The following is a 13,877-nucleotide window of genomic DNA, read 5'->3' as shown; positions in this document are numbered from 1 at the left end:
GGTTAGAGCTTCTGTTGCCAGCTCAAGGTAGGGAAATTTTAATGGAGGTGAGCTTGTGCTGCAGAGAATCCTATTTGAATTATAAGATTTTAGCATGTCCATAGAATATGTCTTAGAAGAATATTTTTTCTTCGAAAAACCATATTTTATAAGAAAGTATTTTGGAATTTTGAAAAATTATTCATCAACCTATATTTTGCTTTTTTTCCAATAGTATAAAAGAAATTAGATTTTAGGAGTATATATTTTTAAGAAGTTTTTTGTCTTTTAATTATTATAAGAAGATAAACTACATCATTATCTATTGTGTATTTACATTACTATTAACATATATCTGAATTTTTTTTACAAATGTCAGACTGTCTGGATGAATCATTCAATCACATTGCTTATTTTAACAAAATCTTCTGAATTTAACATTATATAAAATAAGAATTTTATATAAACTTAAGCGTTTTTGGAATTATCAATTATTTAAAGCTACATTTTCAATAAAGAAATACACACACCAAACACACGCGCACGCGCTTATATGAACAGAAATTCATAGAAATCAGAAAAAAGAAGCAAATTGAGTTTAATTGTTTCTATATTTAACAAGCTTGTCAAAGATTTGACCTAAATGATTCTCTCTATCATGCTGTACAAAACAAAACAACTGTAGTTGGTGTAAAAATACTACAATTAGTGGTTAAAATTGGAAAGGAAAAAATAAAAGTTAAAATAATAGACAAGATACAATCGTAGCTTTAAAACTAAACTCAATGAAAAAATTAACAAAGTTATATTTACAACAAATTACTCTAAGTGTCTTTTAATATTACATTTTTCAGTTTTACACTTCAAAATTACATGAATTTAATGTCTTTTATTACCTTTAACCGTTTTTTTATCTTTTTCCTGTTTAACCTCCGGGAATTACCGTTCAAGTATTACTTCAGAGGATGAATGAGAATGATATGTATGAGTGTAAATGAAGACTAGTCTTGTACAGTCTCAGTTCGACAATTCCTGAGATGTATGGTTAATTGAAACCTAACCGTCAAAGAACATCGTTATCCACGATATAAATCCACGATTCAAATCCGTAAAAAAATAACTGTCTTTACTAGGACTTGAACGCTGGAACTCTCGACTTACAAACATCTAATTTGGGAAGACTAGTTCACCACCAGACCAACCCGGTAGGTATTTCCTTCAACCTAGAGCAAGACTGATTGTACGAATAGTACACTGATTTAAAACAGGTGGTCCAATTGTTGATTTAATGTTTTTGACTGGAACGAAACATTTAAAGCACTCATGAAATTTTTTTATCTTTCATACATCATACATTTTTTTTTATTACAGGAGTTCATTCATATTCCTCCAGATGATATCCTTGAATCTTCAGCCCATAAATCGTGTGTTTTATCGAAACATCAGGGTTTGCATTTCCTCCCTTACTGAGCACGATTACTTTCGCGACGACATCAGCAGGATAAAAATGAAACCTGTCCAAGACGGTCTAAACGTAGCAAAAGTTTCCATTGGTAGGTAAGAATTCGACGCTTGGCTAATTCTACTTCACGATTATAGAAAGAGCTGACATCGAAGGATCATTAAACAACGTCGCCTCTAGACGTTACCTCTTCGGTAACTTTATTGGTATCTTATGCAAAAATATCTTTGAACTAAATGAACTGAGAAGCCGTCGTTCGTTTGCCGTCTCTATGTATACTACATATCGGGATGAAATCAGTGTTTTATCTTTTTCTCTACACCGTCTTTTTGTCTGCGTTGAGTAGTCCTTAGGACACCTAAATTATCATTTGCTGTAACATCGAATCAGGTCACCCGAGAGAATAATTAATAATCGATCGGAAGTATCTCTTGGACACACTCAGAAATAAGGCAGGCTCAAAGTATTCAAGAGACTCTGAGAGAACCATCGTTTTCACCCGGAATGCTGCATCAATCCGGTTGACATCAGCGATCCTCAGACTTTTTTACGCGTCAGACCCTTCGGACGCTGAAATACCGTTTCGCTTCCGCCGTTTCTGAAACGTTTTCCGCCTGTTTGAATAAGTAAAAAAAACAATGATTTGAGATAAAAAAGTTTCCATTTGGAGATGCAACATAAGGATAGTGATATTAACTATTTGGACTGCGCCTGCATCAAACAGAGTAAAAGTATTATTTTTAGTAATGAATATTACTTCATTCCAGTTGCCTTAGTTTGTTTATGTGGAACAATATATCAGATTCAATGAAGATGTCAAGGAACCACTTCTTTTGGAGATTCGATGTATAATATTTTCGAGAGTATTTTTGGAGAGATATTGTCACGTCCGTTTGCATGCTTTAGTGTAACAAATAAACAAACATTGCCTTTAAAATTCAAAAGCGTATTATTTGTTAATTTTAATAAGTACACTATGCCACCCTCCGTGGGGCGAGTGGTAGCGTCTCTGCCTTTCATCCAGAGGTCCCGGGTTCGAATTCCGGCCAGGCATGGCATTTTCACACGCTATAAATCATTCATGTCATCATCTGAAGCAATACCTAACGGTAGTCCCGGAGGTTAGAAAAGGAAAAAAAGTACACTTACATAAGCGAAAAACAATTTAAATGATAAGATAAATGTAAACAGTTGTATTAAAAATATATAATTAACACATTCAAACGTATCTTCATTATCATATTTTTTATCTTTTTTTTCTAATACAAGGACACTTACAGTTTTAAGTAACTTTTTTAAAATTATTTTTAGAAATACTTATTCTTAGCATTTTTAAGAAAACTTAATATTCCAGAATTAAACACGTGGCAAGTAAAGTAACTTTTTGCAGCAAGCACTATCAATGTACTACTCATGTAATGAAAAGTTTTGTTTAATTTACACTAATTTTTAATACGCTGTCTTCACGTTTCCTATTACATTCAAGCAAAAGCTTATTATTTCAACAAATCCAAATTATCAAGTTTGTTCCTAATTTCAATTTGTCTGATCTTCACAAGTGAAATGACGAAAATAATATATATATATATATATATGTCTGTGTGTGTGCATGTGTCTGCGTGCGTGCGCGCACGTGTGTAATATAATATTATTACGAGTAATAAAATGTTACTTGACGAAGAGGTTTTGGCATTAACTTATCGAGAAAACAAAGAATAGTATGACAAAGATCCAAACCCACAACATTTTGGAAAGTGTTCTTATTTTTTTAAATGCTTGGGATGCATTTAATAAAAAATATCAAAAAACAAAAATGATATTTGAGATAAGTCATGGAAATTTTCCTCTTTCATTTCAATGGTAAGCAAGTACTTCAAATGCTTTTTGTTAAACTGTTCTTAACTGATTCACTTAGATGCATAAAAACAATGAAAATGAAAGAAAATGAAATTTTAAACTGTTTTAAATTTTTAACTATTTTCATAAAAAGGTTTATTTAAATTTTCTAATAAAATTTCTAGTCCATTTTGAATGTACATATATTTTTATCTACAGATTATTGATATATTACAAAAATATTTTAGGAGACAAAAATTAAAATACGAGAAATTTTTGAAAAATAAATTTTTGTGCAAAATTCCGTTGGGGAAAACAAATAAAATCTTATAACCAGAAGAAAATTGAGTTAATTCAGTTTAAATTGTAAAAAAATCCTGGCACTGGATTGTATAAGATTTCGGGCTTCGCCGGTCTATTTATTAAATTAATTTAAAAAAAAAAAACTTTCCGGCTTTTTTAATGATCTTTTTTTATACCATACCCTATTACCCTATACGCAATTATACAGCCAACAATGACTATCATCCACTCCCCACAGCCCATCATTTTTGGTTTATTCAAAGTTCCTTCTCTGGGCCACTCTTGTTTCTAACCTCAAATATACCCTGGTAACATCGTTTTTTTGAACGTCCACATTTTATTCTCTTATCTGGACTCACTTATATATTTACCGAGGTAACCGATTGGGATCCAATCTCCTTAAGATGACTAAACCATTCCAACTCTTTGATGGCATCCACTACCGTTCGTTCAGTCCTCATGTTCTTCCTTTGTCTTCATTTCTTATCCTATCCTTTAATATTAACTGAAAACAATGCCTCAAAAAATTAATTTCACTCAATATCAATTTCCCTTTGAATCTTCTTATTCAAAAGAAGGGTGTAGTTTCCTTGTGAATATTCTTCTTCTATGCATTTTAGTGAAAACATCACACTCATCCCTTCTATCAGCTAACAAAATAACCCCCAAATGTTTACTCTCAAAAACACTCTAAATAGCATATCGACCAGTGTTCAAATCCGATCCGTCCCACCAACCACCAAATACTGGGACACCACTCCTCATAAGCGTCCATCAGTTTTCTGATCATATGTCTTCCTCATTCTCGGGCAACAACAAAAGATCATCAGCGAATAATAATATGTGTATCCTAATCACCTTCTCTTTTCAAACCCATTGACCTGCATTTCTGACTCCTTCATTTTTCTGTTTAGCCTTCAGAACCACCGTACGGTATTACTTCATAGGATGAATGAGGATGATATGAATGATTGTAAATGAAGTAATGAAGTGTAGTTTTGTACACTCCCAGGTCGACCATTCCTGAGATGTGTAGTTAATTGAAACACAACTACCAAAGAACACGGGTATCCACTGGGTTGGTCTATTGGTGAACTCGTCATCGCTAATCATCTGATTTCCAAGTCGAGAATACTAGATCGGGGATACCAGTGTTCTTTGGTGGTTGGGTTTCAGTTAATCACACATCTCAGGAATGGTCGATCTGAGACTGTGCAAGACAATACTTCATTTATATTCATACATATCATCCTCTGAAGTAATACCTTGCGGTGGTTCCGGAGGCTAAACAGAATAGGAAAGCATTTCTGACTCCAATGTTTTACAAAACGGAGTATTAAGTAATTTTAGTGAGTTTATTGTTTACCAAAATGCGTTTTGAGCATTAAACATCTCAAATTACGAAAAATGGTTTTTTTTTATTTTCTGGGCTTCCATAATCAAAGAAAGCATTAAGGCAAAATTAAATTTTAAGGAAATAATCCTAAGTAGTGATAATAAATTTGAAAAAAAAAACTTTTTAAAATCGTTTAAAAAATAAAAGGATACAGACATAATTCTAACTAAACAAAGTTTTCATTTGCTAGGAAGGGGTGAAAATTGTTGGCTAATTATTTTTAAGAAATACTTTAGTAAAGACTATTAAAAAATTAAAATTAATAAAAATGGTATTGGTAAATTGATAGATTGGTTTAAATTTAAAAAAAGGTTTTTATTACAGGCCACTTTTTTTATTTTAGATGATAGATCTTTTTTATCTTAAAAAATTTAATGTTTTTTATGAATTATGATTTCTTTTTAATCACAGACTGTATGAGTCAGATGGGCCAATAATCTTTACGGTGGTTTGAAGAAAAAAATTTAATTCCAGAAATATGTATTAACTATTTTCGGAAGCAAGATATAGCTAAAAGAAAGAAAAATATATAAAGTAATTTTTGAGAAGGGATATGGGTATAGAATAAAAAGTTTTAGTGATTAGTGATCGTGATAAAAAAATTTCAACTTTTGTAGGAAACGTTTTTTGCCCAATTGCCCCAAAAATGATTTGAAATTTAATTTCTGCTATAAGACCACAATCACTTTTTAACTTTTGCAAATATTTAATCGATTCTTTCCTTCCAAAGGTAGTACCGAGTTTGAAGAAAATCGGTTAAGGGCCAAGAGTTCGTATTTAAGTGTTGTATTAGAGTTGTATTTAAGACCAAATACAGGCCAACATACAATAAGTACCTACAAATGTCTAAAAGCACAAATGTCCATCGGACAGAAATAAATTTTCTTTGTGCCCGGGAGCACTAGAATAAAAACTTTTTTTTTTAAGATTAATTAAAATATATTTATATGTACTTTTTTCGTTGATGGTTTTTTAATGACTCCTTAAAACATAAACAAATGATAAATTTTTTTAGATTTTCTTTACTTTTCAATATACTTTCCCAATCTAGCTATTTCTTTAGCAGCAAATACCGTGATAGCGGTAAAAGAATTAAAATTATTTTTTTATAAAAAATTATTTAAAATATTTAAATTTAAAATAAGTATAAAAGTAACATTTGAATAACTTTTGTCTGTAAATTTTATTTTTATCATAATCAGTTTTTCTTTTAGAAAAGGATTTTATCTTAATGGTTTAATCGTTTAAATTTACTATTCTTGTAAATAGTAAATTAAGTTACGAAATTAAGTTACGTTTCTTTGCATGATTATGCATAATAATACATATTAATATAATTAACTACAGCTCATAGTACTAATCAAAATTTACATTTAAAAATTGTGGAGTTGTTATTTAGCCTTTAAAATTTATTACTACTCTCTATTTTCGTAGAAAAATCTATCTTATTAAATAAATTTCAGTTATGGACGGAGAAAACTGTTTGTCAATTTAAGTGTAATTCTAAGTGTATGTTATATTACTTAAGTATACTCGGATTTCTTAAGTATTATGCTTAAGTAAATGATTCCTGGAAAGAGTATAGTATTCTTAAAAATCGACATTTATATTGATCATTTTCGAAGAAAAACCGCCTTGGTGCCATACCTTGGTTAGGTATATCTATTTTGTGTATTAATCTTTCTGCTTCATATTTCATGGTAAATAAAATACATTGTTCAGTTATGTTTAAAGAGTATATTATTGTATGTTATAATGATACATATCAAAATATTGATGATTTAATTTAATTTGTATTACATTGTTGAGCAATATGTGTATCTATTTACATGTTAAATGTATGAAGCGCAAATTTTGACTGAACAATATTAGAATTGTAACACACACGAATGAGTCGTTCAATGATGGTCAGAGACTGCCAGAATCTAGTGCAGAGCCGGCTTATTTAATGTAGATGGAGCCGAATGAACCTCCAAGAGCTGCGTGAATCGTCAGTAGCCAAGTGAATCATCAGGAGCTATGTGAATGGTACAGATTTGCGTTTGAAGAATCATTATGTTTATAATTCCAGTTAAATCAACGTATAACAGGAGTATCACTTGTATTGGGCATGGTCACAATATTGAGAACGCAGTTTAATGGAAGGCTCCTCTTTCAAAATATTTGGCAAAAATTACACATTTTATTTTATTTTCTTTGTGGTTAAATAATAACTAATAAATTTAAAAATTCTAACAGCAGGATATAAATGAAAACTACAGTAACTAAAACGAAATAATATCAGAAAATGTCTTAGACATTTTGTTAAAATATTTAAGAAAATAAATGTTCTCTACTAGAAATTATTTTATTAAAATACATTGAAAAATTTTTAAAAATTGACGTAACAATTTTGGCTGTTGATAGATGATTAGGGATGTAAGGATATCAGAAAAAATTTTCTACATTCCAGAATAGATTGTTCTTCCTTACCTATTATACTTGATATTCTCGGGTTTTCACTATTAACCTCGACGAACGTCTGATTTTTTATTCTGTTCCATGAGTTATCATATGTCGTAATCATAACTGAAAGATTTACGGCAGCTTTAAAAGAAATGCATAATTTCATTTAAAAAAAGAAAAGTAGGCAACACAGTTGTCTGCTTCTCACCCCTTGACCTTAAAAGTGAAAAGTTTAATGGCATCAGTACCACATGCATGGAAGTAATCTGACCAAGTTTGGTCAAAATCGGTCCAGTATTTCTGAAGATATAAGGTGATTTAGAGGTAACACAAAACACATACATGTACATACAAACATCCGGAGAATTTCCATCCGATTTTTGGGTTCGTTAGACATCAAAACGTAAGAATCTGGTGAAAACTGCTTATGCCCAAATAGAACCGATTACAATACTTTCCGTTCTAAAGCTCTAGTTATCCTATAGCGTTAGATGGGAAAGTAAATATACTGAAAATATCGTGAAAAAAAAATACTGATAACTAACAGTTAAAGTATTTAGATTTCATAGAAAACTAAATTACAAGACAGAATAATAAGTTCTGTCGTTTTCATTGATACTATCTAACTCGAATTTACTAAGCTAAACAACTCGTAAAAATTAGTGTATGCTATCAACTCTCAGAATAAAAATGATTGAGCTTTTAACCTTACAGAAGGAAATAACCGATTTGGAATTTTGTTAATGTACCAGTAAGAAAACAAAAAAAATTGGAATTTGGCAAATATTCTTCTCAAGTACGTTGAGGATAGGATCAATCCAAAATAAAAAAAGAAGAATTAACACTAATTATGAAAGGAAAACTTAAAATGTTTCCTTTTCTTAAGGAAAAAAAAATTTTTGGGCCGTCTTTATAAGAGTGTTTCTAAAATGGTAGGCTGATGGAAGATGGTAGACCTTTTCAGATTACACTTGTAAAATTAAATAAAAAATATCCTTAGGAAATATGACAATTTCTCCTTCGTTCTCCCACTGTCCGCCATTTTGTTATTTTTATATAAAACTTTATATCAAGTTCAGATAGATGAATCACATTAATATTTGGTAAACGTCTTGGTAATAAAGTTTTAAAATTAGCAAAAAATCAGGACTTAAATATACCTTTGAAATTACAAAATGACTGCCATGTTTATTTTTCAATCCGTTATATCTCCATAAATATTAGTTTTATCAAAATTTACGTTGTTTTCTAAAATATAAGCCTTTTATTTTGAAGAAAATTATTTTGAAGGAAATTTTATGTTTTAAAATCGGTTAACAAGTAGTCGAGTTATGGAGAAAACTGATGTTGTAATTTTGTACCATAATTATTACGCCTATTATTGTGAGAAAATTATTACTTCATCTAATATTAATTAACAATATTAAAATTAAAAATAAGAAAACAAGAAACAATTAATATTTAATCGAATTGAACGTAAATTGGAGGAAATAAAAACAGACACAAAATTACAACAAAAGTTTTCAGCCATAACTCGGCTATTTGTGCTATCCTCTTTTATATCAAATTAAAATATTGTTTAAAAGTTTTGGAAACAATCGTATTTAAGGCCATCGGTGTTCCTACATTTAATGTCGGGTTGGAGGGAATTTTGGCCCTAATTTAGACGAAAGTAGGTTTTCGATGTTTATTTGAGACGCTTTCTACGAAGAAAAATCACATACAAAATTAAAAATCTCACAATTAAATAATTATAAAAAGAAATAATTTTTAAAATACTTTAATAAACTATTTAAGTTAGCAAATTATTTTTTATTTACGCTTCACACACATTCATAACGGAAATATTCAAGAAAATTAAAATCAAATAAAATATGAGAAAAAGGTAAGCGTTATAATATGATGTCTCTTACAAACAGTTAATGACAAATGAAAGGGTAATTTAGCTTCTACAATAATAGATTAAATAAACGGTGGTGAAAATAACGTTTATTAAAATTGTGTACTGAGTTTAGTGTTTTTATTGGTCAATTCTCTTTGCTTGAAGGTCATCTATTAAAAAAATATTCTACTTTAAATTAGTAACAGTTATAAACAAGATTTGATTCGTATCACTTCAATAGAAATATGTTTTAGTAGAATCTGTATTATTTATATCTTTAACAACAATAAACAATTCAAGGAATAGATAATAGAAGAAAATTAAAAATTGAAATTTTAAATGGTAATTCTTTTTTTTATCAAGTTCTAAGTATTAATTAATCATAAAGAACTTTGTGAATTGTTTCTTGTTATCCTACTTCGGATAACGTATTAGATAAATTAAACACACTTACAGGTCAAGTGCAACTCAACTTGCTATAAAACTATGAAGAAATTTAGTCTTATCATTCAGAACTGTAAACAATTCAGTTAACATCGTAGTATTAATATAAAGTTAGTTTTTCTTAATTATTTGTTTTTAAATGGTAAGTGGACTTTCCAACAACGTTTTAAATCATTATAATTTTTTTATATTTCAAATTTAGCAATATTTATGGCAGTATTATGTTGAACAGTAGTAATATGTTTAATTAATTATTATTTTTTCTTCTGTCTGAGGCAAAGTATTCACTTATTAAAGACATCTAAACGCACTAAATGTTTATAATTCTTTAATGAAAAGTAATTTATTAAGTTCTTTTTTAACTACATAGTTTAAATCAATGTTAATAATATTAATTGTTAAATTTTAGTTTGAATTTAATCGTGGGTTTGTTTTTGAAATGCTAAATTAAAATTAAATACAGTAATATAAAATCAAGAAACTGCACATTAATATTTTATTTATGTTAATTTATAATATAACTAGACTATATATTTAAATATTAATTTTTTTTTTTTTTTTGTCTTCAGTCATTTGACTGGTTTGATGCAGCTCTCCAAGACTCCCTATCTAGTGCTAGTCGTTTCATTTCAGTATACCCTCTTAAAATTTACTTCCCAGAAAGTTTTTATGGAAGATAAACTAATTAAATACTTTTTAATAAATATCTACTAAATAAAAAACATATTTGAACAAAGAACAAATGGGTTTAGTTTTTACACCTACTTTTTTATGATGTAAATATAACAGTATTTAACGTTATATCCGTGATTAACTGAGCAAAGTTTTGAAAAATTCAACATTTTTCTTTTAAAACTCTGTAATCTTATAAATTTAAAAACAATGAGTGAATAAATTATAATAAGCAATTATAATCTTGTATAAACTATGTATGACTGCTGTAACAACTTGTTATGCACCTCCGCTTTTGATTGCAATCGACTGAACCAAAAGTGTCCAAGAAAAGCCAAAATCAAAAAAAATTCAGATTTTGGACTTTTTCTTAACTGTAGTAGTAGGCGCTCATTGAAAGATTTTCAACGATATATCGTAAGTGGTACTTATTTTCATTGGTTTCAGAGTTATACCCAAAAAAATTTTAATTAATGAAATATTTGGTTCTTACAAGGGAAAGCACATCGGTTCAAATCAGACTTCATCTCCCTTTATTTTTGTAGCTTTCTTTTTAATTTTTTTTTTTTTTTTAAATTTAAATATACTTATTTACTAATAATTATTAACCCATGATTGTTTAAAAAAAATTTTACAATAAATAATTTTCCTTAATAACAATATAAAAAAAATATGAAAAAATCAGAAGTTATTAGTGAAATAAAATTTTATGTACTTTTAAAAATGTGTAAATGTAATTTAATAGGCATATTACATATGTGCATATGCAACAGATTTGGTGAAACATCTTATTATTTAATATTTATTGAAAATTATAATTTAGAGTCGTATTACTTCTGGGTTTTCTAGTTTATTTTCTCTTTAATTTTATTTAATTATTCTGGAATTTCTGTTTAATTTTATGTACATTAATGCCAACTACAGTGACTGAAAAATAACCCTCACAAGAACAACATATACAATATTCTTCCTAAATCGGAGTAGATCATGATTTCGTTTCTTTTTTTTTTGCCAGTCATTTAATCTCTCTTTGGTTTGGTATAATCTTCTGATATTAATTTGTTTACACGTTCTCCAGTTTTCAAATTTCCTCTTTCTTTATAATCATCATACTCTCTTAATCTGTTTATTCTTTCCTTGGTCTTAACGTTTTCTTCCTCTTTTTATTTATCATCTTCTTTTAATTTGTTTATTCTTCCCTTGTTCTTAACATTTTCTTTCTCTTGTTGTTTTGGTCAGTGTCTCCTGATGCTGTAAATGTAGATGGCATATAACCATTGTATTCAAAATTTCATGTACATCACTAAACTTAACTGTAAGTATTCTTCCAACAAATTTTTTTCGTAGTTGAATTATCAATTTGGGAAATATTGTAGAACTTGAAGGTTGTTTAGTAGTTGAAATTGATTTCAATAATAATATTTTCTGGTAGAGTTTCATCTTCTTTCTTATTCTACCACTTTCCAAGTAATAAATCTTGATAGAGCGCACCCAATAAATTATTGCCTTTATTTAATTGTGTAAATTATTATTTGTTATAAAAAACAAGAAAACGTTTTCAATACTAACTTCTGAATAACTTTAAAATTTAGCTATTTTATATAATTCTTTTCTTCAATATTAAATTTTGAAAAATTGTTACTTTTATCTTGAATTGTCGATAAATAAATTTCTCCTCTAACCTTGTCATATTTTTTTTTTTATGATAGTGAACCAACTTATAATTATTTTAACAAGAACTCAACTCCACCTATCTCTTTGGTGAAAAGGTAGTGGTTTCGGCCTTTCATCCTGAATTCCTGCTTTCGAATCCCGATCAGGTTTGTCAATTTTCATACGCTATGAAATTTTCATTTGATATTTCATGGGCAGAAGCTTCGAGTTTATATGCTTCATTAAATTTGGAATTAAAATTCTAAAAAATAAATAACGTAATAATAATAGTTTTTATTTGGTTTTCCTCCAGCATCTAAATAATTGAAACCTAACCTCCAAGGATGGAGAAAAGAGGCCAGATAATTACGAAGGTTAAAGGGTAAAAGGAGACACAACAGAACACCCAAACAACCTTTGTATGTTACGTGTTTTCCTACACACATGCTGTTTATGAAGACTGGCATGGAAGTATTTTTAAACATTTTTGTTATCATGGTACCTCCAGAAAGGTACCAACATTTTTGGTTCCAACGTGTTTATAACACATCTTTTACGTTATTATCTTTTGTTACTTTTTAATCTTCTAGGAGAAAATTTTTATTACTTTTTGTAATCATCTAATTCCCTTTTACTATCATTATAATAATTGGGCAATGAAGAAAAATTATTTTTTATCCTCTCCAAACGTTTATTACTCAGATTTTAATTCCATCAAAATGGTTTTAACATCATCACTTTCAACAGAATTATTACATTTCCCCTTATTTGTAGATTGTTTATGTGACACACTTCCAGTCTTTCCTTTAGAATTAAGATAATCTGTTATTGATTGTCTAAAACATATTGATCCTTTGGAGGATAAAATTGAGAATATATTTATTGTTATTGGAAAATCACCCTCTACCATTTTCCCATCAACATCATAATCCCATCGCTATAGAACTTCTGTGATTTCTGGTCAAAAGATTGTGACACGTGGTTTTCACAGTCCTCTTTTCAAACTACCTTAACAACATTCAGAGAGTTCTGCAGAGACTGAAACAAATGAGAATCTGAGGGTGCGAGGTCCATGCTATGCGGTGTATGCATTAAAACCTCCCAGTCAAGTTTTTTCAAATTCTAACAAATTCTAACTATATGTTAAAGACATATCGGTTTAAGGTTGTCAGTGTGTTACACGACACTTTTTCTTTTCACCAGTTTACAGTTTCTTTTGAATTGCTAGATGCAATCACATTAATTGTCTGCAGGTTTGAGTCTATTACTTTGCATGTTGGCAGCAACTTTTGATGCACGATGCCCTTCCAATCCCACCAAATCGACAGCATAACCTTCCTGGGTGTCAGTGTGAGCTTTGCCACCGATTGTGGAGTTTCTCCTTGCTTCGACCTTGATATTTTTTAGATTGTTGTCATAGGTTATTCACTTTTCATTAATCGAGATCAACTGATTCAGACATGGGTTAATTTCATTACGTTTGAGTAGAGATTTGCAGATAGAAATTCGATTGAGTAAATGTTTCTGTCAGATCATGTGGCTACCAAATTAGAACTTCTTTTTGTAGCCAGCTTTCTCCAAATGGTTTAACACTGTTTAGTGACAGATTGTCAGTCTTTGGCGATTTGGTAACTGCCTACGTGTCAGTCTCCCTTGATTTTTGCCAGAATATGCTAACACTATCTCGTGCGCAAAAGGCTCAATTCTTTTTAGACTATCTATATAATAAAGATATTAATATGTTATATAAAAAAATTATAATTCTTCATTGTAAGGATTTTTTCCCTAAAGCATCATGACTATCT

The 13,877-nt window shown here is 29.3% G+C and overlaps 1 protein-coding gene across 1 annotated transcript in view; it reads left to right on the top strand.

Moving 5' to 3' along the window:
• The first annotated feature begins 9,733 nt into the window (after positions 1-9,733).
• Positions 9,734-13,877, top strand: part of LOC142317621 (uncharacterized) — a 46,229-nt gene continuing 42,085 nt past the window's right edge. The window contains exon 1 of the mRNA XM_075354179.1: positions 9,734-9,889. Coding sequence (XP_075210294.1) covers positions 9,887-9,889 — 3 coding nt within the window. The 5' untranslated portion in view covers positions 9,734-9,886. The remainder of the gene's footprint in view (positions 9,890-13,877) is intronic.

Source organism: Lycorma delicatula, chromosome 1 (assembly GCF_047948215.1).
Source record: "Lycorma delicatula isolate Av1 chromosome 1, ASM4794821v1, whole genome shotgun sequence".
NCBI classification, from domain to species: Eukaryota; Metazoa; Arthropoda; class Insecta; order Hemiptera; family Fulgoridae; genus Lycorma; species Lycorma delicatula.
This window is presented reverse-complemented; position numbering and strand designations above follow the sequence as displayed.